Genomic DNA, 23,706 nt, shown 5'->3' with positions numbered 1-23,706 from the left:
GTGATCCATGGCCTCTGAGCCTGCGCGTCTGGAGCCTGTGCTCCGCAACGGGAGAGGCCACAACAGTGAGAGGGCCAAAAGAAATACAGAAGTGATTAAATAATAAAGATAAGGGTGAAATAGAAAACAAAGAAGCAATAGAGAATCCCCCAAACCTAAATCTGGTTCTTTTCACAGTGACCAAGGTAATGGGCATCAGACAAGATTAATCTAAGAGAAAAGGCATAAAAACCAATATTGGAATTGAAAAGGAACTCCTAAGTTACAGATTTAGCTATGATTTAAGAAATAAGACTAAGTACTATGAACCGTTTTAAGATAATACATTTGAAAACTTAGACTAAATAAATGATTTCCCAACAAAGTTAAGTTTAACAAAACTAACTTAAGCATAAATTGAAAACCTTGGGGATTTCCCTGGTGGTCCAGTGGCTAAGACTCTGCGCTCCCAGTGCAGGGCATCCGGTTTGATCCCTGGTCAGGGAACTAGATACCACATGCCGCAACTAAGAGTTTGCATGCCCCAACTAAAGATCCCACATGACACAACTAAAGACCCCCACATGCTGCAAGTAAAGATTCCACATGTGACAACAAAGATCCCACGTGCCACAACTAAGACCCGGTGCAGCCAAATAAATAAGTAAATAAATGAATGTTTTAAATAAATTGAAAACCTTAATAGTTGTTTAGCCATTAAAGGTATTGAATCAATCATTAGAAATTTCCCCACAAAAAAATAAAATAATCAAAATGATGATGACGAAAGGAACAGTCCCACTATGGCACATGGTGGCTAAAATGAAAAAGACTCACAATATCAAGTTTTGAATTTGTAGAGCAACTGGAATTCAAATATATTTATAGTAGGAGTATAAATTGGTAGAACCACTTTGGAAAACTATTTGTCAGTATCTACTAAACCTAAATGTAAGTCACCCTATGATCCAGCATCTACTCCAACAGAAATGAAGACCTGTATCTATCAAAAGACATGTACAAGGATGCTCAAAGTAGCTTTATTAATAATTGCTAAGTGTTCATCAACAACAGAATTAATAAATATATTCATTCATATTCTGAAATGTATGCATCAGTGAAAAAGCAACTATAGTTCTTTTTTTTTTTTTTTTAGTTATTTCTTTGCCCTCTTTTTAATTTGTAATATGGCATTTGATAGTTCTTATTAAGTTACACATTATTTATATAAATTATCAGAATGAAAATAGTTGCAAAGCAATTAGAAACATGTTAAGTGTAAGTTTTTTTTTTTTTAACCTTTTTATTGGAGTATAATTGCTTTACAATGGTATGTTAGTTTCAGCTTCACAACAAAATGAATCAGTCATATATATACATATATTCCCATATCTCCCCCTGCCTGCGTCTCGCTCCCTCCCACCCTCCCCATCCCACCCCTCCAGGCGGTCACAAAGCACCAAGCTGATCTCCCTGTGCTATGCGGCTGCTTCCCACTAGCTATCTACCTTACGTTTGGTAGTGTATATATGTCCATGCCTCTTTATCGCTTTGTCACCGTTTACCCTTCCCCCTCCCCATAGCCTCAAGTCCATTCTCTAGTAAGTCTGTGTCTTTATTGCAACTATAGTTCTTTAACAACAGGGACAGATACTACAGATGTTAAGCAAAGGAAGCCAGATGCAAAAGAATACTGTGTATTTCCTTAAGAAATCAAGAATAAGCAAAATTAATATATGGTGTTAAAAGTCCAAATAGTGTTTACCTTTTTAGGTGAAGAGTATTGACTGGGAGGGTGCACAAGGGAGCGTTTTGAGTGCTGGAAATGTTCTATATTTGATCTGGATAGTAGTTATGTGGGTACATACATATGTACAAATTCATTCACTTAAGATGTGAGCACTTCACTCAATAAAAAATTAAAATAAAATAACTATAAGTTAAATCTGAAAAAATCTACAGAAGATAGGTACAATCTTAATGGAGGTTTAAAAATGTACTCAGGATTTGTTTTAATCAGGTATGGCAAGATAGGCATGGAAATGGATGTCATAAATGAAGAAGGTTTTATACTCACAGATTACTAGAAATAGGAGACATGACATGTCATGTAGAGGGACCACACAGGGAAGTATCAGGGTTGTTCAGACGGCAGAGGGAGTTGGGAAGAAAATATGAACAGGAGGTTTTACTATGGTTTCTGTGGGAAGAAATGGTTGAGGTAGGGTGTTCAGCCTTCGGATTGGCTAGTATGAATAATCTCAATGGGCAGAAGTGTAAGACTGTCCTGAGTGGTCTAGTACCTGGTCCTGGGGTGATTAGGACAGGAGAATATTAGCCCGGTGTGTAAGAGCCAGAGAGAGGAATGGGGAGTGGGCTCTGGATTGCTTAGTTTGTGTATGAAAGGTACACTCCCATGTGCAAAGTTTATATAATCTCTGAGAATTGGCTAGCCCTGGAAGGGCCAGTCTTCCTAGGGTCAGTAATGCCCCAGATGTCAAAATATCAGACTAAAAAGACATACTTAATACAATGGAGAAAATAATAAAGCTTCTTTGAAAGCCTTAAGAGAAGATGTAACTAATGAGATGTATACCATTTTTCTGGAAGGGAACCTAACGTAAAGGTGTCAGTTTTTCCCAAAATAGTTTATGCATTCAGTACAATTCCAATCGATATCCCAACAAAATTTTTGGTAGAACTTAATGAACTGACCCTAAAAATCATGTGGAAGAACCAATGTCCAAGAACAAACAAGGCACTTTTGAAGCTGTAGACCAAGGTAGAGAACATGTCTATAGATAACAAGACTTCTAAAGTTATACTAATTAAGTCAATGTGATATTGGTATAGGAATAAACAAAAAAATCAGTGGTACAGAACAGAGACTCTTAAGCAAACATGCATACAGTGGAATCTTCATAATGTAACAGGTGGCATTACAAATCAGGGCAAAGGATGGAAGAATCAATAATTAAGGTGCTGGACAAACTGACATCATGTGTTTCATATGTGATATAGTGAGAAGGGTACAACACCATTTATGTGGTATGCCTCTTGAGAATGAATAGCCTGAAACTAATCATGAGGAAACATCAGACAAGCTCAGGTTGGTCTTCTGTAAAACAACTGTTTATTCTTCAAAAATGTCACTGTCATGAAAGACTGAGAAAAGCTGAGAAGATGTTCCAGATTAAGGAGACTAAAGAGACATGATAACTAAAAGCAGTAAGTGACCCTGGATCAGAAGAAGGAAAATTCCATAAAGAAATTATTGGAATAATTAATAAAATTTATATATGAATTGTGTATTAGTAATATTGTATCAATTTTAGATTTCTTAAATTTGATAGTTACTTGTGGTTATATTACTAACTTGTGGTTATATTACTAGTTACTCTAGGATATATAGTTCAGTGCAAAAAAATCTCTCAAGTGAGAGACATAAAGCAATGGTGGCAAAATATCAAAAAGTGGTGAATCCACATTAAGGGTGTACTGACTTAATTTTAAAAACAAATACTTCAGGAGGACTTCCCTGGGGTTCCAGTGGGTAAGACTCTGCTCTCCCAATGCAGGGGGCCCAGGTTCGATCCCTGGTCGGGGAACTAGATCCTGCATGCATGCTACAACTAAGGAGTTTCCATGCCACAACTAAGAGTGCATGCTGCAACTAAGAAGTCTGCATGCTGCAACTGAAAGATCCCACATGCAGCTACGAAGATCCCACATGCTGCAACTAAGACCCGGTGCAGCCTAAATAAATAAATAAATATTTAAAAAAAAACTTCAAAAAATAATTCTGGGAGAATTAATTATTGATTAAAAAATTAAATTAGATTCCTGCCTCATACTATACCTGCATTAAAAAAAAAATTCTAGATGGATTAAAGGCCCAATTGTGAAAAGTAAAACTTTTAGAGAAAATACATGAGAATAGTTTCTGTGTTGTCTCATGGTAGGGAAGAATGTTTTTTGTTTTTTGTTTTTTGTTTTTTGCGGTATGCGGGCCTCTCACTGTTGTGGTCTCTCCCGTTGCGGAGCACAGGCTCCGGCTGCGCAGGCTCAGCGGCCATGGCTCACGGGCCCAGCCGCTCCGCGGCATGTGGGATCCTCCCGGACAGGGGCACGAACCCGCGTCCCCTGCATCGGCAGGCGGACTCTCAACCACTGTGCCACCAGGGAAGCCCCGGGAAGAATGTTTTATATGAGAATAGTTTATGTGTTGTCTCGTGGTAGGGAAGAATGTTTTAAAATGAGAGCAAAAAAGCATGAATATTACAGGAAAAGATTGCTAAATTTTAAGTCCATTAAAATAAAAACCCTTTTGTTTATAAAACTCATCAAATAAAAAGTGAAAAAGACAAGACTAATGTTGGAGAAATATTTGCAAGTAATATAATTCACAAAGATTAATATCCGGAATTTGTAAAGAACTCTCACAAATCAATAAGAAAAGGCAGGGTTGGGGGGAGATATCCAATAATAAAAGACAAAGAATCTGTAGAGGTAAAGGACAGGAAACTCAAATATCCAATGAAACATGAAAGTTGCTTAACCTCACTGTCATCAAAAATGTAAATTAAAACTACAGTGAGGTTGTAAAGCTACAAACATGTCATACTATTAGATTGGCAAAAGTTTTAAATTTGATGGTATTGTAGTAACTCACTGAGCATTTATTATGTGTGAACACTTTTCTAAGTGCTTTAGGTATATAACTTATTTATTCCTCACACAATCATAAGAGTTTGATAATATCCTCATTTTATAGATGAAGAAACTGAATTAGAGAGAAGTTAAGGTCACCCATTTAGAAAGTGGTAGAGGTAGAATTTGAACCCAAACACTGTGGCTCTAGGGCCCAATGAATTGAATACCGTGACAGAAGATTACGATATTTCATTGAATGTAAGATTCCACAGATTTTAAGGTGTACCATTATTTTAGTAATCACTAAGAAAAAATATCATGAAACTATGGTATACCATCAATCGTAAAATACATGATAATTTTAGAGATGTTAAAAATGTGAAAACAATGTGCCTCTTACAGTGGATGAACTATGATGTATTGTTTGTGGATATTTTGGTCAATATGTGAATGTACAAAATGTATGATCATAATAAAACAAAGTCACACTAGGGTTACCTCTGTGGAAGAAGTCAGGGGAATAGGATTTGGAGGTGAACAGGGACCTCAACTCTGTAATGTCTATAATGTTTTGTTTGCTTAAAATAAAAAGACTACATGAAACAAAAATAGCAAAGAGTTAAGATTCACAAAAGTTGGGTTGGGAGTACATGTATATATTTATCCATTCTTTTCTGTGTGGCTGAAAATATTATGACCTTTTTATAAATATTGGTGGTAGGACTTCCCTGGTGGCACAGTGGTTAAGGATCCGCCTGCCAATGCAGGGGACACGGGTTTGAGCCCTGGTCTGGGAAGATCCCACATGCTGTGGAGCAACTAAGCCCATGAGCCACAACTACTGAGCCTGCACTCTAGAGCCTGCAAGCCACAACTACTGAGCCCACGTGCCACAACTACTGTGCGCCTAGAGCCCATGCTCCGCAACAAGAGAAGCCACCGCAATGAGAAGCCCGCGCACTGCAACGAGGAATAACCCCCGCTCGCTGCATCTAGAGAAAGCCTGCACACAGCAACAAAGACCCAACACAGCCAAAAAATAAAAATAAATAAATAAAGCTATTAAATCTGGTCAAAAGTATGGACCATTTAAAAAATAAAAAGTGAAAAGAACAGGTATCCTTTGCTCTCTGAATTCCAGCTATGCCAACTAAGGAATGGAATATATTCTCGTAGATTTTCAAATAAATCCCTTATTGTTTAAACTCTTTTTTATTTGAAACTTGGAACCAGACAAACATCTCTGATATCCACAGTTGCTGTCCAAATTTAAGAACCCCATATATTCAGGAAATAAGAGATACTTTCACTTGAATTTGTAAGCCAATAGAGAAGAGACTGAAAATACAGAAGAGTCCTGAAAGGGAAGAACTAAGATCCAGAGTATAGATAAAGGAATTCACCTTGGATAAGAGAAGAGTCACTAACTTCAAAATAATGTGATGAAAATAAGTTTAAATATAGAAAAATTTTTAGATGTGGATATGAAATTGACCAAGTTCCAGTCTCAATTCACTGTGAGAGGTATGAAGAAAGGTCAGGATGAACTAAGAGGTGAGACAGAATGGTTGGGCTTGCTTGGTAGTGGTTGGATTTTGTTGTTCAGATTTTATATCTTTTTTGAAAATTTACTTGGCCTTTTCAAAGATCACAGGATCTACTGAGTACTTTTTTTTTTTTTTTTAATTTGCAGTATGTGGGCCTCTCAATGTTGTGGCCTCTCCCATTGCGGAGCAGGCTCCGGACGCACAGGCTCAGCGGCCATGGCTCACGGGCCCAGCCACTCCGCGGCATGTGGGATCTTTCCGGACCGGGGCACGAACCCGTGTCCCCTGCATCGGCAGGCAGACTCTCAACCACTGCGCCACTAGGGAAGCCCTACTGAGTATTTTTAGTATACTAGACAGTGGATTGATTCTGTAATACCTGATCTTTGAAAATTTATCATATAGCCTCAGGCAACTTCCCTAATCTGTCTTTTCCAGACAGAGAAAAAATTGCCAACACATAAGAATGTCTGTATGTTTCAAGGTTTATAAGTATTTTATGTTCTATATTATTTTTCATATAGATATCATAGGAAATTATTGTAGTCTAGTCTTCATTTTTCATTTTGCCATTTTAAGGCTTATACTCTTTTTTAACACCGAAAAATCTGCTTCTCTCTAGTTATTCCTTATAATTAAATATAGGTTATTTTGGAACTTACATACACAAGTACAGAGCATTCTTTTATTAATTATCTCGTTAAATTCTAGAGCTGAACAACAAAGGAATGAAGCACTATATAATGCTGAAGAGCTAAGTAAAGCTTTCCAACATTATGAAGAAAAGATGGCTGAAAAACTGGAAAAGGTAAGAGGCAGTTTTGCAAATTCAGTGTTTTGTATTACCATCCACATTCTGAAAATATAGACATAAATAGAATATCTTTATATATGGTTAAAGTGGGGAGTAATTTTTATGATCTCATTCATAATAAAATCATTGAAATAAAGAATTTATAATTATTAGTTAAGTATAATATTTACCATCTTCTTATAATGAGCAGAAACTTTCTTATCCAGAGAAGGAAAAGAGTGGAGACAAGGGACAAAATGTAGAGAAAGATGGGGTGAGTGAGCAGTTTAGAGCTATAGAAGTAAAAGCAGGAAATTTGTTCCTATCACCTCAGTGAAAATGAAGGCAGAGTAGATTATGTAGCCTTTAATTGGTCTCCTTAGACATAACACCCTGAGAGAGACTCACTTCTGCCTTTCAGAGGGAAGGTTCCTTGAATAGGTTCTACATAGTAATATAGTGGCTTAATTACATTCATTGAATATCTTCAAGTAATACCACATGATAATAAACCTGTTTGGAGGGAGGCCACATGTTGGACCTTAAGATAAATTCTTTATATCCTTAATTAATATAAATTCTTTATATCCTTAATATTTACAAATTCTGTTCAAAGAAAGGTAGAAGGATAGAAGAAATACTAAAAATAAGAAAAATTTAAGATCCCATTAGATACTGACGTCTTAAGTGTGAATTAATAAGATCACTGTTTTGAAAGCCTTGGTAAAGGTCCCCGTGGGAAAGAAATATTGTAGAAGGGATTTTTAATAAGGTAATCTGGACTGGGAGGTAGAATACTTAGTAGGGAGAATATTCTCCTAGAGAGGGAGGACTTTATAGAGGAAAGAGAGGAAAATGTAAGAGATGATTTTTTTCATACTCCTAACTTAGGATTATAAATTTCAAACTGCTCAGCAGAGCCCTATAGTTAGATAGATATAACAAAGGAAGTGGGGCAGATCTGTCCAGTCCTCCATTTCCACTGCTCAAACCTGGATGCTTGACTTTTATCTGTTTTAAATTTGGGGCTGTGATTTCCTTGGGAGTATTCTGTGGCTAAAATTTCAAAAATTACTTCTCTGGAACATTTACACTAAAGTTAGCCTTTAGTAACTTGATGCAGCATCTCTACATGAGTTGCTTGCCTTGTCTACATAGAGCAGAACAATTCTGCTTTCAGGTAATCATGCTGTTGTTCCTTTCTTGTAGGCTCTTAACCATTTCTGGACAGGTGGTAGCATTCCCCCCTCCCTGTTCTTTGTTGCTGGAAGTTCATTTTGCTCCTTTCACTACAAGGCTGGGGACTTAAACTTGTGGAGTACTTACTCCACTCTCCTGCTTATTTCCGAAATCACTACATTTTAATTTGAAATACCTAAAACTTATGACCACATTAGTGCATCCACTGAAAACAAATTATTGTTTTAGGTTCAAGCTGAAGAAGCAATATTAGAGAAAAATCTGATTAACTGTGAAAAAGAAAATAAAAGGCTACAGGAAGAGTGTGGTCTATATAAAAGTGAACTTGAAATTCTGAAGGAGAAATTAAGGTACAGTATCCTATTGTAAAAAAAGGATTTTTGTGTGGAAATAGAGAAAAAACTGAAACATTTAAAAATAGAATACTTTGAATTCTGTAATTATGGGCTTAAATAATGTAGAAAGATAGGCGTCCATGACTGAAATTGTTTTCTACTTGTAAATTTAGGATTTTAAATGAATAAAACATGTGTTGATGTTAGTATACTTGTAAATATAGAGTAATGTGATCAACATATTTGCTTTGAATATATTTAGAAAAAATTAACACAGATGTAGTGTCCTTGTAGTGTGACCACATTAGCTAGTAAAATATGTATTCTTCAAATCATGAAGCATCACCTAGTGTAACCTCATTTCAGAGATGTTAAAAATGTGATAAAGGGAACTGATGAAATACAATAACAGTTCTAAACAGTAGATTGTTCTAATGTTTGACATGTTTTTATAGGTATACACATATAGGTTTAAAAACGCTGCATAGTAATCTGTTAATGGTTAATTAGATTTTATCTTTTAGAGTTGTGGCTAATAAATAGTTTGTGATTTTTTTCCTTATACTATCTAAAACTTTCTTGATGCTGCAAAACATTGTGTCAGGATTTTGGAGCTAACTCTCCTGTCATACACTTTTTAAAAGGGAGCAGAAATACCTCCAAGGTAATGGGATTATTCTGCTCAACTACTTACTGTGAGACACTGGGCAAGTTTCATAACCTTTCGTTGCCTTGTTTTCCTCCATCCGTAAGCAGGGAGTAACAATAGTGCTAGCCACTTAAAGTTGTGAGTGCCTAGCATGCAGAAGGTAGGCACTCAGTAAATGTGAGCAAGTATTATAATTTCAGAATTAAGCTTTAAAATATTTAAAAAGCGAGATTAACTAAATATGATTATTGAAAGTAAATGTATGTTTTATTTTCATTTTTATGCTTTTTTCTTCATAGGCAGTTAAAAGAAGAAAATAATAATGGAAAAGAAAAATTAAGGATCATGGCAGTGAAAAATTCAGAAGTCATGGCACAACTAACTGAATCTAGACAAAGTATTCTTAAGCTAGAGAGTGAGTTAGAGGATAAAGACGAAATACTTAGAGAAAAATTTTCTCTGATGAATGAAAACCGAGAATTAAAAGTTCGTATTGCAACACAGAATGAGAGACTGGATTTGTGTCAGCAAGAAATAGAAAGTTCAAGGGTGGAACTGAGAAGTTTGGAAAAAATTATGTCCCAGTTGCCAGTAAGTATGTGTGACAAGGAAAATTTTACCCAAGTACTTTATAAGAGATCATAATTTCGTAGTTGCTTTATTACCTTCTATTTTTTTCCTCACGTCTGCTTTCAGTCATCAGTTCTTTTCTATCTAATCCTTTTTTCTGAACTTACCTTTCTACTATTCCATCCTTTCTCAGTCTCTCAGATGCCATGTATAAGAATGGCACAGAATTTTTTAAAACAACAGTTTTAAAGGAACATTTATATACCACAGCGTTCACCCATTTTAAGTGTACTGTTCAATGATTTTTAGTAAATTTACAGATTCTGGAACAATCACCACAATCCAGTTTTCAAACACTTCTATCCCCCAAAGGTCCCTTGTGCCCATTTATAATCAGTCCCTGTACCCATCCCCACTCCTAGGGAATCACTAATCTACTTTCTGCCTATGGAGATTTGTCTTTTCTGGACATTTCATATAAATGAATTGTACAATATGTGGTCTTACGTTTTCTTAATGTTTTTGAGGATCTTTCATTGTGATATATATCAGTATTTCATTTCTTTCTATTGTTTAATATTATTCCTTTGTATGGATATGCCACATTTTATTTATTCATTCACCAGTAGATGTATATTTCGGTTGTTTCCACTTTTGAACTATTATGAATGATGCTGTTATGAATATTTGCTTACAAGTCTCTGTCCACACATTTCTCTTGAGTAGATACCTAGAAGTAGAATTGCTGAGTCATGTGGTAAATTTATGCCAAACTTTTGCAAAGTGGCTGTACCATTTTACATTCTCACCAGCAAAATGTGAGGATTTCTGTTTCTCTACATCTTAGCCAACAATTGTTATTGTCTGTCTTTTTGATTGTAGCCATCTTAATGAGTATTACCTGGTATCACATTGTGGTTTTAATTTCCATTTCCCTGTTGACCATGTTGAGCAATTTTTCATATACTCTTAGAATGGTACAGAATATTAAATTGTTTTTATGGTAGCATCTGGCCACCTTTTCTCTATGAGTTATATATATGACCATATTTATAAGTGAGATTAGGAAGAAAGTAAGTATACTTGTGTCAGAAATTTGTTATTCATAGGTGCAAAGTAAAGGTGAAATCAGGAGATAAGATAAAGATAAGATAAATGTGTCATGATTGGTTTCACATATGGATGGGCTGGTAGACTTTTACCAATTTTAAACTGTCATGGAATTATGAAGCTGAAAGGGACCTTAGTAATCATCTAATTCAGTATTATCATTTTATTGAATTGGTGAAGAAGTGTACCCAAGGAAGTAAATAATTTGTCCAGCTAGCTAGTGGCAGAGTTAACAGCAGAACATACCATTCTTGGTTCCCATCCCCCTGCAATATCTACTTTCCTGGGATGCTGATTATTTGCTTAGATTGTTTTTTTTAATTTTTTTTTTTTTTTTTGGCCACATGGCACGTGGGATCTTTGTTCCCAGGCCAGGGATCAAACCCGTGCCCGCTACAGTGGAAATGTGGAGTCTTAACCACTGGACCACCAGGGAAGTCCCTGTTTGCTTAGATTTCTAATGTACTGTTTGCTTTTGAAATTTGATAGTAATCAAATGCAGGTAGCATTCATTTTAAATTGATACTTCCTTTGACTCAGTATCAAGAATTACTTGATATGTGATTCTGAAAGTGGTGTGATAATATATGCTTGATCCCATATAACATGGTTTAGAAATGTGAATTTGTCTATTTCTAAAAAGTGTGATTTTGTTATAGTTTGAAGGTAGTAGTCATTAAGTGCTTACCTTGCCCCTTTTCACAACTAATTTTTAAAATTATTATTCAGAACATACAGAATACATAAAGAGACCAATATAGCACATTTGCTAAATCTGGGAAACATATTGTGATATCTACTTCAGACATTTTTAGAATAAAAATTTATAGGGAAATAAAGCCTCAGTATGTACTTCATTAGATCCCCATTCTCTCCCTCTCTCCTCAGAGGTAGCCACTATTTTGAAATTCATATGTATCCTTCTTGCCCATATTTTAAATATTGCCACATACAGATGTATCCGGAAAAAAAAATTATATATAGTTCAGTGCATTTTTGAAAGTACAATATGTGCCTCTGTTGTTTTTCACTCAGTGTCATGTGATGTCTCCATAATGATTTATATAATGCAGATTTATTTTAACTATTGTAGTTTTCCCATTATGTTAATATTTCATAATGAATTTATACATTCTGTTGATGGCTGTTAGATTGTTTCTATTAAATTCACACAATTTTTCAAACTTACATAAAAAATAATTGTATCAGACTTCCCTGGTGACACAGAGGTTAAGAATCTGCCTGCCAGTGCAGGGGACACAGGTTTGATCCCTGGCCCGGGAAGATCCCACATGCCGTGGAGCAACTAAGCCTGTGCGCCACAACTACTGAGCCTGGGCTCTAGAGCCTGCGAGCCACAACTGCTGAGCCCGCACACCACAACTACTGAAGCCCATATGCCTAGAGCCCATGCTCCGCAACAAGGGAAGCCACCACAAATGAGAAGCCCCCTCACCTCAACAAAGAGTAGCCCCTGCTCAATACAACTAGAGAAAGCCCGCGTGCAGCAATGAAGACCCAACGCAGCCATAAATAAATAAATAAATAAATTGTATCATAGATATTGTAAGTTTATATATGTTTGTTTTTAAACTTGCAGTTAAAAAGAGAAATATTTGGTTTTAAATCATCTCTGTCTAAGCACCAGATGAGTATTTTGTCAAACAAGGAAGACAGTTACATTGGCTGCTGTGAGACAAATAAAATGGTGATTTCGGAATTGAGGTACGGTTTTCAGATGCTGAAGTTTTAGCACATACAATGTGTTTTGAAAATTGGTAATTAAGATCTTTAGTTGAGAATTTGAGAAATATACAGAAAAGTCTAGAGAATATTATAACAAATATCCATATTTCCACAACTAAGAGCTGATTCTTAACATTTTTTGATATTTTTTTAAATCTGTTTCTTTAAATAAAAAATAAAACATTACAGGATAGATAATGCCCTTTGATCCTTAACACTAGTCCCATTCTCCTCCTAAGTATCTACCATCATGAGATGGATATCTATTCTTCAATTCATTTGTGTTTGTTTATACTCACACATATAAATATACTGTTTTTATATGTTTTGTAATTTTGCTTTTTCACTCAGCATCATTTTTAAAATTCATCGTGTCGAGGTAGGTAGGTAGAATGGTTGATCAATGGATGGACTAGTGTGGTTAGTTTAGTTTTAATAGCTGTATAAGAGTCTCTCCTACAACTACATCACAATTTATCTGTTCCTTTATCAATAGTTGCCTTATTTCTAGTTTTCCGCTATTACAAATAATGCTGCAAAGTCCATACTTACACGTTTCCTGTACAATATGCGAGAATTTCTCTAGCAGATATTTCTAAAAGTAAAATTGTTGGGTCATAGGTTGTATACTATCAAGTTTCTAAAGTAGCTGAACCAGTTTACAGTGTAATCAGTTGTATATAAGACTTTCTGTATCTTGGCCAATAGTTGACTAATATCAGAGTTTAAAATTTTTTTTAATTAAAATTATTTTAATTTGAAAGGGGAAAATGGTTTGTGGTATTTTTATAGAATCTTTCTAATAATTTTTGGTTTATTTTCTTTTGTGCCAGGATTAAGCTTGCAATGAAAGAGGCAGAAATTCAAAAGCTTCAGGCAAACCTGACTGCTAATCAATTATCTCACAATCTTATTGCTTCTAATGACAACCAAGAAAGTGGCAAATTAAATAGTTTAGAAACAGAACCTGTAAAACTAGGAGGTAATCAAGTAGGTAAGTATATTATATTCAATTCTTATTATAAATTGTAATCAGAGTTCTTTATGATAGTTTTTTAAAGAAACAGATTATCAACTGGTTACTATTATCAAACATACTTGATAATCTGTTATTACTACATATGTGTTAAGACAGTAAAAATTATTTCAAAATTCTTGAACTTTGCATCATTCTTTAAAAATATATTTTTGAAGTAAAATTTACTTACAGTAGGATGCATCCATTTAAAATAAAAGTTCAATGCTTTTTGTCAGATTTTTTTTAAAAATAAATTTATTTATTTATTTTTGGCTGCCTTGGGTCTTTGTTACTGCACACGGGCTTTCTCTAGCTGCGGTGAGTGGGGACTACTCTTCGTTGTGGTGCATGGTCTTCTCATTGTGGTGGCTTATCTTGTTGCAGAGCATGGGCTCTAGGCTCATGGGCTTCAGTAGTTGTGGCATGCAGGCTCAGTAGTTGTGGCTCACGGGCTCTAGAGTGCAGGCTCAGTAGTTGTGGCGCACGGGCTTAGTTGCTCCATGGCATGTGGGATCTTCCCGGACCAGGGTTCGAACCCGTGTCCCCTGCATTGCCAGGCGGATTCTTAACCACTGAACCACCAGGGAAGTCCAGATGTTTGTTTTTTTCATATGGTTATACCCTTGTTACCATCACCACAATCAAGACATACAGTAGTCCCTGCCTATCCTCCCAGGATACATTCCAGGACCCCCGGTGGATGCCTGAAGCTGCAGATAGTATGAAACCCTATGTACTACTATGTTTTTTCCTATACATACATGCCTGTGATGAAGTTTAATTTGTAACTTAGGCACAGTAAGAGATTAACAACAATAATAATAAAATAGAACAATTATAACAGTATACTATAATAAAAGTTATGTGAATGTGGCCTCTCTCTCCCTCAAAATATCTTATTGTACAAATTTAATACCTTTTCTATCTTCACACATTGTGGCTATAACTTTTGCAGTTTGACATGTGATAACAAAACTAGCACAAATTTCTTTTTTCTTTACAATTTCCTGGATTGAAGAGTCTTACTGTAGATCTTAGCAACCTCAGCATACAACTTTTTTTCTTATTAAGTTTAGTACTTTCACCTTTTCGCTTAAAGGGAGCATGTTACGGCTTCTTTTATATTTGAATTGCTAGCATCACTACTCTTGCACTTTGGGACCATTATTAAGTAAAATAAGGATTACTTGAACACATGCACTGCGGTACTGCAACAGTTGATTTGATAACCTAGTTGGCCACTAAGTGACTAACGGGTGGGATACATGGACAAAGGGATTATTATTCACATCCTAGGCAGGGCGGAGCTGGACGGCAAGGGACAGTGTGAGACTTCATCACACTACTCAGAACGGCACACAGTTTATAACTTATGAATTATTTCTGGAATTTTCCATTTATTATTTTCGAGCCTCAGTTGACAGCAGGTAACTGAAACCATGGAATGCAAAAACTAGGATAAGGGAGGACTACTGTATAACATTTCCCTCAGGATCCATATACTCCTTCCCAGTTACTTTGGGTTTAATTTTCTCTTCTTTTTAAATTTTTCTTAAAGTGAAAGCTTAGATTATGGACTTTAAATCTTTCTTCTTTTCAAATGTAAGTATTTAAAGGTACAAAATTCCCTTTAGTCAATGCTTTAGCTGAATCCCATTAATTTTATATGTTATGCTTTTATTTTATTCAGTTCAAAATATAATATCTCTTGTGTGTGTTTATTTCCAAATATTTAGTCATTTTCCAGATACCTCTGTGTTATTAGTGGTAGACATTAGGTTGGTTTCATTAAACAAATGAATTCATGAATGTACCCGATTTCAATTTTTTAAATATTTTGAGACTCAGTTTATTGGCCAGCATATGGTCTATTTTGGTGAATATTCCAGATTCACTTGAAAAAATTCTGTATTCTGTAATTATTGGGTGAAATTTTTTTTGCACTTCTTTTGAGATATAGTTGACATGCAGCATTATGTAAGTTTGTGTATAGTGTAATGAGTTGACTTACATATGTTATGATTTCCACAGTAAATTTGGTAACATTGTCATCTCATTTACATACCAAAAAAAAAGGAAAAAAGTTTTAAGATCTACTCTCTTAAATTTCAAATATACTATACAACAGTGTAACTTATTATCATCATGTTGTACATTATGGATCCACTTTTACTTTTAATATACTTAGTTCTTAGCCAATAATTAACATGAAGAAACCACCGTGTAGAAGAAAACTTGCAGTATTTGTACTAATAGCAAATCACTTGAATACCTTATATATGATTATCTAGGTTATTAGGTAGTCTTTTTAAGACTCTTTAGGTTTTGTTTATTTGTTTCTTTGTTGCTTTTAAAAATTTGAATATTTCCCTTTCTTCCTTTCTTTTTCTTTCTTTCTTTATCATTAAAGTATAATTGACCTACAACACTGTTAGTTCCAGGTGCACAACATAAAGATTCGACATTACAAAATCACCACAATAAGTCTAGTTACCATCTGTCACCATACAATGTTATTACAATATTATTGACTGTATTCCCCATACTGTACCTTTCATCCCCATGAGTCATTTATTTTGTAACTGAAAGTTTGTGCCTCTTAATCTCTCTCACCTATTTTATTTATCTCCTCCTCCTTCCCCTTCCCCAACTGCAACCACCAGTTTGTTCTCTGTATCTATGTCTGTTTCTGTTTTGTTACGTTTCTTCATTTGTTTTGTTTTTTAGATTCCATATATAAATGAAATCATACAGTATTTGTCTTTGTCTAGCTTATTTCACTTAGCATAATACCATCTAGATCAATCAATGTTGTTTCAAATGGCAGGATTTCATTCTGTTTCATGGCTGACTAATATTCTATTGTATAAATACAGTTTACATATTCATCTTCTTTATCCATTTATCAATTGATGGGCACTTAGGTTGCTACCATATTTTGGCTATTGTAAATAATGCTGCAATGAACATGGGAGTGCAGATATCTTTTCTAATTAATATTTTGTTTTCTTCAGAAAAATATCCAGAAGTGGAATTGCTGGGTCATATGGTAGTTCTGTTTTTAATTTTTGAGAAACCCTAATACTGTTTTCCACAGTAGCTGTACCAGTTTACATTCCTGCTAGCAGGGCACCAGGGTTCCGTTTTTTCCACATTCTTGTCAACCCTTGTTATTTCTTGTCTTTTTGATAATAGCATTTCTAACATGTGTGAGGTGATATCTCATTGTGGTTTTGATTAGATTTCCATGATTCGTGTTGTTAAGCACCTTTTCATGTACCTTGTTGGCCATTGGTGTCTTGTCTGGAAACATGTCTATTCAGATCCTTTTCCCTTTTTTTTTTTTTCTTTTTGCTGTTGAGTTATATGAATTTTTAAATATATTTTGAATATTAACCTCTTATCAGATACATGATTTAGAAATATTTTTTCCCATTCCATAGGTTGACTTTTCATTTTATTGATGGTTTCTTGTGCTATACAGGAGATTTTTAGTTTGATGTAGTCCCACACATTTGTTTTTGCTTTTGGTGTAAAATCCAAAAAAAAAAAATCATTGCTGAGACTGATGTCTAATAGCTTACAGTCTGTTTTTGTTTTTTTTTTCTAGTAGTTTTATGGCTTTAGGTGTTATGTTCATGTCTTTAATCCATTTTAAGTTAATTTTTGTGTATGGTGTAAGATAATGGTCCAGTTTCATTTTTTTTGTATGTTGCTGTCCAGTTTTCCCGACACCATTTATTGAAGGGACTATCCTTTCCCCATGGAATACTCTTCACTCCTTTGTTGTAAATTAATTGACCATATATACATATATTTATTTATAGTCTTTCTATTTTGTTCCATTGATCTATGTGTCTGTTTTTATGCCAGTACCATACTTTTTCTGATTACTATAACTTTGTAATATAGCTTGAAACCAGGAAGTGTAATGCCTCCAGTTTTGTTCTTCTTTCTCGTTTGTGGTTCCATATAAATATTTAGGATTGTTTGTTAATTTCTGTGAAAAATGCCATTGGAATTTTGATAGTGGTTGAATTGAATCAGTAGGTCACTTTGGGTTAGTATGGACAGTTTTACAATGTTAATTCTTCTAATCCAGGAGGATGAGATGTCTTTCCATTTATTTGTGTCTTCAGTTTCTTTCATCAACATCTTGTAGTTTTCAGTATACAGATCTTTTACCTACTTGGTTATATTTATTCCTAAGTATTTTATTCTTTTTGACTCAATTGTAAATGGGGTTGTTCTCTAAATTTCTCTTTTTTTTTAATTGGTTAATTGTTTATTTATCAAGAGAAACTATTCCTTAGCCCAGATATTCATAGTTCATAGTTTCATAGTTCAGGAACACAGGTAGGTGACAAACTTCCATAGAACTCAACCCAAAGAAATTCTTTATATCCCCAAATCACTTTGCACTCTGAAAGATACCAACCTTCCTCACATCTCTTCAAAATATTTTATGGAATCATAATTTCTATAGAAATCTGCATATGCCTTCTTTCTTGGTTCAGCCACAGCAAACTTACAGAAAGTTGCAACTCCTAGGGAGACAGTGAGTGCTCCAACAATATGAAATCGCAGGCGCTTGGCCAGAAGGCCACACATCTGAGGTTTTGTCAAAGAACTGGAAGGCAGGGTAGTTTTTCTTGATAGCTCAACAACAATGTCCTTCCAGACTGATGGAGTAAATTTCTTTCTGATAGTTTATAGTTTACTCAGAATTAAGATTTTTTCCACTTGAAGTGAAATGTAGAAACTTTACAAGGTTATAGGTCTCTTTACCATCCATATTTTATATTGTAATTGTCCAGTGTATTATACCAGCATACACTGAAAACCTCACTAGACAATGCTATTTTTTCCTTTCAACTGTCATAATCTGATAGTTAATCACTGCAGCTTTTTGTTGATTAGTGTTTGCCTGGTAAAACTTTTTCCATCCTTTTAAACCTGTATCTTTATATATAAGTGAATTTCTAATAGAAAGCATATAATTGGTTCTTGCTTTAATAACCAGAGATTTTTACTCTTTTACTGGAATGTTTAGGTTACTTACATTTAATGTAATTATCGATCTTTTGGGGTTTAAATCTACCATCTTGGTATTTGTTTGCTTTCTATTCTATTGCCCTTTGTTCATCTTTCTTGCCTTCTTTTGAATGAATTATAGTATTCCATTTTTTTAATGTCCTTAATTGAGTAATTAATTATATCTCTTTTTTTTTAGTGGTTGCCCTAGTGGTTAACATATGCATCTTTAACTTATCATGCTCTATCTTCAAGTACAATGGGCTGCCAGTAGCAGAAATGACAGCAGAGAAAATTAGATATCTAAGTAATTAGAGGGAATACAGAAGAGAATGATGGGATCAGCAGAGGGAATTCTAGTTATTAGAGGTGGTGATAGTATATATCATATATTCTCTAACGTCACAGAAAAACAGAGACACTGATAGATTACTTAGAAATTGAATTATTAGGGATATGGAGAATTGATGGGAAATGGCTACTTATTCAGTCCTTGAAGGCATAGTACATCTGTACTTGTTTCCACATCTGTGTATTCTCAGGCAGTCATCTACATTATGCATCTACTTTATTTATTTTTTTAAATTAATTTATTTATGACTGTTGGATCTTCGTTGCTGTGCGCGAGCTTTCTCTAGTTGTGTTGAGCGGGGTCTAGTCTTCGTTGCGGTGCATGGGCTTCTCATTGCAGTGGCTTCTCTTGTTGCAGAGCATGGGCTTCAGTAGTTGCAGCATGTGGGCTCAGTAGTTGTGGCTCATGGGCTCTAGAGCACAGGCTCAGTAGTTGTGGCGCATGGGCTTAGTTGCTCCACGGCATATGGGATCTTCCTGGACCAGGGATTGAACCTCTGTTCCCTGCATTAGCAGTTGGATTCTTATCCACTGCACCACCAGGGAAGTCCCTATGCATCTACTTTAAAGCACTCCTGAAAGCTTGTTTACCTTTGAGTGGGCATAGGTGTGTACATTTATAATGGAGAAAAGGTATATTCAAACAACTACCTCTGATAACCTTCAGTGTTTTTAAAAAGCATTACTGAGTTCTCATCAGCTCGTTTGGAATAAGAAGGATTCTCTGTTTTTGACTTTTGAACCTACATCTATATACAGTAGCAAATATTATTAATGATCTCAAGTTATCCAAATAAATTTATGATAAACTTTGGTTTAAGGAGACAGGACAATGTTTGTGTGTTTTGGGTTTTCTTTTTCAAACAATTATTTATATCCAAACAATGGGATTTTTAAAGATGGAGACGGGCTCTTTATGGAAAAAAAGAAAAGTGAGTGAGTCAGAAGACCTTATTCCTACTTTGTTATGTATTTAATAATAGGAAGTACCTTGCTTACCATGTTCCTTCATTATATTTTCCTTAATGTATGTTTTATTCTCCATCCGCTTTAGTATTCTTTAGATCAGAAACTAAACTTATGATTAAATCTTTCAACATTGAAATGGGTTTTTATTCTTTAAGTTTTATACAGAACAATTTTCCTTTTATGTTTATTAACAGAAAGTATAAAAGATCAAAATCAACATACTGTGAACAAGCAATATGAAAGAGAAAGGCAAAGACTTGCTTCTGGAATAGAAGAATTACGTGATAAGTTGATGCAGATAGAAGCTGAGAATTCTGATTTGAAGGTTAACATGGCCCACAGAACTAGTCAGTTTCAGCTGATTCAAGAGGAGCTGCTAGAGAAAGCTTCAAACTCTAGCAAACTTGAAAGTGAAGTAAGCTTGAATTAGCTATTTATATGTACTGGATTTTGAGAGAAGAAAAAAGTGTTGTAGGGTTTTTGTAAAACTTGTATGTTAAAGTCCAGATTTATACACTAAAAAAAAATTAATGGTACCTCATGAGTTATAACTTCTTTTAAAATTATATTTGGAAACTTCTGGGTTTTAATATATGTTAAAAGTAGGAAAATACTGTAGTGGCTAAATTTGGTGAAACAAACTGTACTGTATTCTATTATTTCTTCCAAGTATAAGTTAATATGGCAAATACATATTTACAAGTAAAAAATTTGGATTATGTAATTGGAAAAAAGGGGTAGTAGTAGAGGATTTCAAACTTTAGCAAACAGTAGAACCACCTGGAAAGCCTGTTAAACATGCACGTTTTGGGTCCTATTCCAGTGATTCTGATTTAGTACGTATGGAGTAATGCAAAGGAATCTGCATTTTTAAACAATTACATGTGAATCTGATGCAGATATCTTATGGATTACATTCTGAAAAGGGGATAAAGTATGTTTTATGAATATCTGATCGTCATTTCCACTGAGGACAGAACAGAATTAGGTAATTGTGGACCACGTCCACGTGTGTATATGCTCTACTCACCCTTCAAACCAGAGGCTGCAGCTATCTGAGGGTACTTTTTAAATGTCTGATTTTTCATCTTAAAGTCTGTAGCCAAGACTAGGGAAAAGACCTGTGGGATAGGAACTTAAATAAGTAATGGAAAGGAGATTTAGTCAGTCTATAACTATAGCCATCAGCTTACTTAGAAAATTGCCAAGTACTGAGATGAACAACTTTTTTAAAATTAAAATATTAGCACAGTCTCGTTGAAAATACAAAAAGGGACAAAGAAGAAAATAAAACATTGATAGTTCTACCACAAGAAATTACTACTGTTAACATTTTATTGTACTAATTTCAGTCTTTAATAGCTACTTTTATGAAATGGGTTCAGGGGCAATCCTATTTGAACATAGGGATCTGAAATAAATACTTACGTATTACACAGATGGAATAAGCTATGTCATATTTCTGGTCTTCCCTTCACTGTTTTTCTTCTGAATTGTCACTTATTTTTAAAAAATAATTTTTTATTTATTTCAATGTGTTTTCAGATGACAAAGAAATGTTCTCAACTTTTAACTCTAGAGAAACAGCTAGAAGAAAAAATTGTTGCTTATTCCTCTATTGCTGCAAAAAATGCGGAACTAGAACAGGAACTTATGGTAAAAATTACCTTTTTTTTGATACAGATTTACTGTGGCTTTAAGGAACTTAATTTGTAACAGCATGTTTGTTTTACTATCATTATTCTAAAATGTACCATATAGGAAAATATAAATTCTACCAAACTTCAGATTATTCAATTTTTATTTCTATATTTTTAAGTTATATATTTTTAAGTTAATATGGCAAGTTGTTATCTAAAGTTCCTCATTTTTATTTTAGTAGAATTGAAGGAAATGGTAGTAGTTCTTTGATATGCTTTGTAGCATTTTTAAACAATCTTATCATTTTGATACAATTTTTTAAAAAACACTTTCTCTTTTTTATAAATATTTAAATATTTTTGAAGTTGATATATTAACTACTATGATTCTTTGAAGCCTAGAATATGATAAATTTTATGCTTTACTAATGTACTTTTATGTAAAACTCTTTCTTAATTATGTTCTTTTAAAGTGTTTTTGTATTTCTAGGAAAAGAATGAAAAGGTTAGAAGTCTAGAAACCAATATCAATACAGAGCATGAGAAAATTTGTTTAGCTTTTGAAAAGGCAAAGAAAATTCATCTTGACCAGCATAAAGAAATGGAAAAGCAGATTGAAAGAGTAAGATATTAATTATGTTTTTATAAGTAAATGTAATATATATTTAGAATATGAATGCTGAAAAGAACCTTAAACATTACTAGCTCAGCTTTCTTTATTTTAATAGATGAGGAAACAAAGACATAGAAAAGTTAGTGGCAAATACTATAATTAGAATCACATTACTTCTGGATCATTTTACAATGCTCTCTCCTTTAGTACTCTTGCCATTTCAGTTTTGATCATTACTTTTTGACATTATCAAGCTAAGAGTGATTCTGTAGACTCTTTTCCACTAGAGATATTATTTGCTTGAAGATTGGTTAAGAGGAGATGCTCTCTTGATCTTGAGTTAAAAGTGAAGAGTAAAAAAAAACAAAAATCAAAAGTGAAGGAGAAACTGTGAGACCAGAAGCACAAGACCAAATAAAAAATAGATAGTTTGGATGGGTTTAATAGCAGAATGTAGCTAACACACAAATATAAACTTCAAATGTAGAGCAATAGAAATTATTCAGTCTGAGTAATAGAGAGAAAAAAAGATTTGGAAAAAAGTGAACAGAGCCTCAGAGAACTGTTGAACAATATCAGAAGGTCTAGCATTTATGTCATCAGAGTACCAGAGAAGAGGAGAATGAGACTGGTACAAAAAATATTTGAAGGAATTATGACTGATAACTTTGCAGATTTGTGAAGGAAATAAATTTACAAATTCAACAAGCTTAAAGAGGATAAAATCTTGAAAGCAGCCAGAGATAAATAATACATTGTATATAGAGGAACAAAGATTAAAATTTACTGCAGATTTCTCATCAGAAAATCAAAAACTGTGAAGGTTAGAAGACCGAAGAACTGTTTTTTTTTTAAGTGCTGAAAGAGAAAAATTGTCAACATAGAATTTTATGTCCAGCAATAATATTCTTTAGGATATATAAAGACATTCTTAGATTAAGGGCTATTTAGAGAACTTGTCATGAGCAGACTTGTTCTAAAATAAATGATAAAGTTCTTCAGGCAAAAGAGAAATAAGAGGGAAAATTTAAGCCTCAGGGATGAACAGCAACAAAAACAGTAAATATTTGGTTACATACCATGGACTATATTTATTCTTTTAAGATTTTTGTAATATTTATGACCGTTGAAAGAAAGAATAGAATTGTCTAGTGAGGTTTTCATTGTATGTTGATGTAATACCTTGGATGATTACAATATAAAATAAGAATGGTATAATCTTGTAAAGTTTGTACATTTCACTTCAGGTGGAAAAATCTAATTCTGAGTAAACTATGAAAATTTAAAAACAGTTGGTCCCCTTTATCCACAGATTATATGTTCTAAGATCCCAACTGGATTCCTGAAACTGTGGATAGTACCAAACCCAATAAATACTATGTTTTTTTCTATACATACATACATACCTATGATGAAGTTTAATTTATAAGTTAGGCACAGTAAGAGAATATTCAAATGGCCAGCCTCACTACTCTTGTACTCTGGGGCCATTATTTAGT

General features: G+C 34.2%; 1 protein-coding gene across 1 annotated transcript in view; it reads left to right on the top strand.

Moving 5' to 3' along the window:
• The window catches only part of CCDC18 (coiled-coil domain containing 18), a 119,652-nt gene that overhangs the window by 15,463 nt on the left and 80,483 nt on the right, over window positions 1–23,706 (top strand). Inside the window, exons 8-15 of the mRNA XM_082861385.1 lie at window positions 6,891–6,987; window positions 8,401–8,522; window positions 9,456–9,747; window positions 12,437–12,561; window positions 13,416–13,576; window positions 20,149–20,369; window positions 21,500–21,610; window positions 22,085–22,216. Coding sequence (XP_082717511.1) covers window positions 6,891–6,987; window positions 8,401–8,522; window positions 9,456–9,747; window positions 12,437–12,561; window positions 13,416–13,576; window positions 20,149–20,369; window positions 21,500–21,610; window positions 22,085–22,216 — 1,261 coding nt within the window. The remainder of the gene's footprint in view (window positions 1–6,890; window positions 6,988–8,400; window positions 8,523–9,455; window positions 9,748–12,436; window positions 12,562–13,415; window positions 13,577–20,148; window positions 20,370–21,499; window positions 21,611–22,084; window positions 22,217–23,706) is intronic.

The sequence above is a fragment of the Leucopleurus acutus genome (assembly GCF_964270905.1).
Source record: "Leucopleurus acutus genome assembly, chromosome: 2".
NCBI lineage: Eukaryota > Metazoa > Chordata > Mammalia > Artiodactyla > Delphinidae > Leucopleurus > Leucopleurus acutus.
This window is presented reverse-complemented; position numbering and strand designations above follow the sequence as displayed.